Source organism: Primulina huaijiensis, chromosome 11, assembly GCF_012295235.1.
Source record: "Primulina huaijiensis isolate GDHJ02 chromosome 11, ASM1229523v2, whole genome shotgun sequence".
Lineage (NCBI taxonomy): Eukaryota > Viridiplantae > Streptophyta > Magnoliopsida > Lamiales > Gesneriaceae > Primulina > Primulina huaijiensis.
In genome coordinates, this window is record NC_133316.1 from 3357660 (window position 1) to 3362786 (window position 5127).

The 5127-nt window shown below is 45.6% G+C and overlaps 1 protein-coding gene across 1 annotated transcript; it reads left to right on the forward strand.

Moving 5' to 3' along the window:
- The first annotated feature begins 421 nt into the window (after positions 1-421).
- Positions 422-2542, forward strand: LOC140987777 (uncharacterized). Its single transcript, XM_073456434.1, has 2 exons — positions 422-1527; positions 1642-2542. The coding sequence occupies exons 1-2, from the start codon at positions 422-424 to the stop codon at positions 2540-2542; spliced, it is 2007 nt and encodes a 668-aa protein (XP_073312535.1).
- The last annotated feature ends 2585 nt before the right edge of the window (positions 2543-5127 follow it).

A 5127-nucleotide genomic window follows, 5' to 3' on the forward strand; every position in this document is an offset into this window, starting at 1 on the left:
TCAGCCACCCTATTATCATTAATGGTCAGCGCAAGGAACGAGGTCATCATTACAATCTCTACTATAAATATCAGGTTCTTTATTTGCATTTATTCTCCATTCAGATATTAACTCACATTGAATACTCTCATTTATTGCACTTTTACACCAATATCTCAACCATCACTTGGTTACATTGATATTTTATTGAGTCATTTACTGACTTAAGCATCGTAGTGGCCACGCCGGACACCTTTTCGGCACCCATTCACGAGTTCATCTCCTTATCTGCAGGTCACAGGAAAAGCCATATCTCACACTGCTCTTATTCCCTTCATTATCTTGATAGCAGATCTGGTGGAGCACCCGACCCGGCTCACCCATTTTACCCGGATTGCATCATTGGCGCCGTCTGTGGGAAATTGAGTTTTAAGGCGTTGATATGGCACCTACTAGGAGAGCCAACCAGGACACTTCCCGAATTCAAGAGGATGACAATATCCATCTCTTTGGTGCAGGAGGTCCTCCACCCAATGGCCCTCAGCCTACTATCCATTTGACACCTGCTGAGTTGACCAAAATTGTGACTGATGCTGTCAAGACAGCCATGGAAAAGCAAGCCACCACCCATCATTCTAGCCAACCTGAACAACATGACCAGCCACAGGAGGAGGAGAGAAGGGAAGAGGAGAGAGAGTCAAGTGCAGGTTTTAAGTCCCCCACCGTTGCGGAAGAATTGGAAGAGTTAAGGAAAAAAGTAAGAGTATTAGAAGGGCAAATTGGTTCTAAGAGCAGTGCTCCAGTTGTTAAAGGTTGCCCATTCTCTGATATTATCATCCGGGAACCATTACCCGGACATTTCAAGTCAGCCAAAATCAAGGACTATGATGGGAGTTCTGATCCTGAGGAGCACCTTGCTCGCTTCGAAAACATGGCTATGTTTCATTGCTACGGGGACCAAATCAAATGTAAAGTGTTCCTCACCACCCTCGTCAACTCTGCACAAAGATGGTTTGAAGGGCTGGTGCCACAGAGTGTCAGTTGTTTTGAAGATTTCCAAAAATTATTTTTGCATCAATTCAGCAGCAGCAAGAAGTACAAGAAGACTGCTTTCAGTTTATTTGAGGTAAAGCAAAGGCAAGATGAAACCCTAAGGGCATATCTCAAAAGATTCAACCGAGCGGCCTTGGATGTGCCGACCTGTGCACCCGAGACGAAGACTACAGCGTTCATGCAAGGGCTGTGGGAAGGGGATTTTTTCCGATCCTTAACTAAGAAATTGCCCGGAAATTTTGAAGATCTCTTGTCTCATGCAGAGAAATACATTAATATGGAAGAGGCGCAGAACCAGAAGAAGGAGGCTTTGAAGAGAGCCAGAGGAGACCGGATAACCAAGCCTGATGAAAGAGCTCCCAAGAAAAGTGGCCCGAGACCTTTTTCTCATGTACCTTTGAGAATTTCCCGGGACCGAGAGATTCAAGAATGTAGCTCGGATGTAGTCCCGCTTCCCGGACCAGTAGCCAGGACACCTAGAGCAGAACGGAAAGGGTACTGTACCCTTCATAAAGAGTGTTCTCACAATACAAATGAATGCCGAATTTAAAGAAAAAAATTCAAGAAGCACTCTGAATCGGAATCCCATCCCTCCTGGGATGAACACAGATCACCACCTTGGGTATATTGTCGCCCCGGATTTAATGCTCCCAAAAAATTGGCGGATATCCTGAATAGAAGTAGAAGAGCAGAAGAAAGCTCCCGGGTGAAGAAAAACACACAAGAGAACAGAGACCCTTCCCCGAGCCGAGGAGTAATAAAAATGATTTCGGGAGGATCCACCGATGGCGACTCCAACCGGGCTCGAAAAGCCAGAAGCAGGAGGGAATGCTTGGAGGTCGATGGGAGGAAGAGAGACGAGCCAGTCATAAGCTTTGGACCAGAGGAGCTCAGAGGAGTTAGTTTACCCCACAATGACGCTCTTGTTTTTCAGGCCCGAGTGGCTAATTATGATGTGTTGAGGGTATTTGTTGACAATGGAAGTTCTGTTAATGTCATATTTAAAGAAGCCCTGATCCAAATGGATCTGCACGAATATCAACTAGAGGCGGTTGAGACTGCCTTGTTTGGTTTTGTTGGGCATGCTGTGTACCCTGAGGGGGAAATCATTCTACCCTTGACCCTGGGTACTGGAGATCTAAGGAAGACTGTGATGACTATTTTTACAATAGTAGATGCCCCATCCTCGTACAATATTATATTTTTGGGAAGGCCGGCCTTGAACGAGATGAGAGCCGTGGCCTCCATTTATCACCAGAAGATCAAATTCTCAGTGCGAGGACAGGTTGCGGAAGTCAAGGGGGACCAACCCTCTTCGCGGAAATGTTATGGGGAGACGGTCCGAGTAGATCAAAAGAAAGCAAGGAAGGAAGGGAAAGAGAAAGAGTATCGAGAAGGGGCAAAGGAGGGAGAGGTGCATTTTGTCGCAGAAGAGGAGCAAGAGGTGGTGGAAATTGAACCGGGAAAACACGTCCGGGTGGCCCGAGACATCTGCGCGTCCACCGGGTGAATCTCTTAAATTGTCTGAAAATTAACATTAGTGTTTTCGCCTGGTCTCAACAGGAATTGAACGGGATCTCGCCCCAAGTGGCCGAGCATAAATTAAATATCCTCCCGGGATCCCGGCCTGTAAAGCAAAAGAAGAGGCATTTTGGCCCTGAAAAGATAAAGTGATTGAAGAGCAAGTGGGAGAGTTGCTGAAGGCCGGACATATCAGGGAAGTCCAGTTCCCCACCTGGCTATCAAATGTGGTTCTCGTCCCAAAATCCGCAGGGACGTGGAGAATGTGCGTTGATTTCAGGGACCTGAATAAAGCCTGCCCCAAAGATTGTTATCCACTCCCCCAGATTGATCAGCTGGTATATTCTACCTCTGGATGCGAGTTATTAAGCTTTCTGGATGCATATCAGGGATATCATCAAATCCCTTTAGCTCTGGAAGAGCAAGATAAAGCCAGTTTTATCACTTCCGGGGGCACCTTCTGCTATGTTGTTATGCCTTTTGGATTGAAGAATGCAGGGGCTACGTACCAACGCTTGATGAATCTAGTCTTCCAAAAGCAAAGAAGTCGGAATATTGAGGTGTATGTGGATGACATTTTAATCAAGACCCGGGAAATCTCCAATTTTATTGATGACTTGGCTGAAACCTTTACCACCTTAAAACAGTACGAAATAAAGCTCAACCCAGGCAAATGTGTATTCGGGGTCAGGAGTAGTAAATTTTTTGGTTTCTTAGTAATTGACAGAGGAATCGAAGTAAACCCTGAAAAAATTAAAGCAATAATGGACATGCCTTCTCCTCAATCTGTCCGAGATGTGCAAAAATTAACTGGGAGAATTGCTGCCCTGTCACGCTTCATCTCCCGATCTGTCCATCGGAGTTACCCATTTTTCCAGGTTCTAAAAAAAGCACAAAAGTTTGGCTGGGACGATAGATGTGAACAAGTTTTTCAAGAATTAAAGAGACATCTGGCTGAATTGTCTATTTTGGTCAAGCCCGAGCCCGGAGAAAAGTTGTGGGTCTATCTATCCGCCACTGAGTTCGCTGTTAGTTCTGTGCTTGTCAAGGAGGAAGGAGTCGATCAGAAACCAATATATTATGTCAGTCACGCCCTTCGAGGAGCAGAATTAAAATACAGTGAGTTGGAAAAAATAGCATTAGCCTTGATAATGACCGCTCGGAAGCTAAGGCCTTATTTTCTCTCACACCCCATCGTGGTCCTTACCAACTCTCCACTCGGAAGGACCATGACTCACGCCGAAGTCTCCGGAAGAATGGTCAAATGGACTGTGGAGCTTGGGGAGTATGACATTGAATACAAACCCCGAGCTGCTATAAAAGCTCAAGCATTAACAGACTTCTTAATTGAAATGATTCAACCGGTGGAAGAAGAGGTATGGAGAGTGTTCGTTGATGGTGCCTCAATTTTATCAGGATGTGGGGTCGGGGTGATCTTAATTGCCCCATCAGAAGAGAAAATCAAACTGGCTTTGAGGATTGATTCAGGATCACCAATAACGAAGCAGAGTATGAGGCTGTTTTGGCAGGGTTACAGGCTGTCCGGGAAGTAGGTGCTTCTCGGGTCATCATTTATTCTGACTCCCAGTTGGTTACACAGCAGATCAAAGGAGTGTATGAGGCCAAGAATGAAAAAATGCTCAAGTATTTAGGGCTCATCACTGCCCGGACAGCGTCTCTAATCGACTGGAGTATCGAGCAAATTTCCCGGGAGGAAAATGCAGAAGCCGATACCTTAGCTAAATTGGCTGCTTCCATGTCAGATATAAGCACCCGGGAGGTTCTCTGTTTTACCCAGCTGGTGCTCTCTATTGATGAAGAAGTACCTTCGGTCCAGAATAGCTCATGGATGACTCCTATCGTTGAATACATAATGTATGAAAAGCTCCCAGAAGATCGAGTCCAGGCTGCAAAAATCAAAAAGCAAGCGCCCAAGTTCGTCTTTTTGAATAATGTTTTGTACAGGAGATCCTATCAGGGCCCATTACTCAAGTGCTTATCAGAAGACGAGGTAAAGTACGTCCTCCGTGAAATACACAAGGGATGCTGTGGTGAACACCTCGGTCGAACAGCTCTGTCTCGGAAAACTATATTGGCCGGGTTCTGGTGGCCTCGGATGAATCAAGATGCTGCCCGACTTGTTCAAAAATGTCAGGGTTGTCAACACCATTTTAATTTTCATCATCGCCCAGCTGCAAGTATGCAACCAATCTCCGCATTGTGCCTTTTGACCAATGGGGTTTGGATATTGTGGGTCCTTTCCCCATAGCCCGAGCACAGAAAAAATTCCTTCTTGTGGCTGTGGATTATTTCTCCAAGTGGGTAGAGGCCGAGCCATTAGCCAAGATTACCGAGGAAGAAATCATGAAATTTTTAAGGAAGAGTATTGTTTGCAGATATGGTATCACGAGGAAATTAATTTCAGATAATGGAAGGCAATTCCAGGGGAAGAAAATCACCCCCTGGTGTCAAGAAATGAAGATTACTCATTCTTTCACCTCAGTAGCTTACCCTCAGGCTAATGGCCAGACTGAAGTGACTAATAGGATCATTGTGCAAGCACTGAAAGCCCGA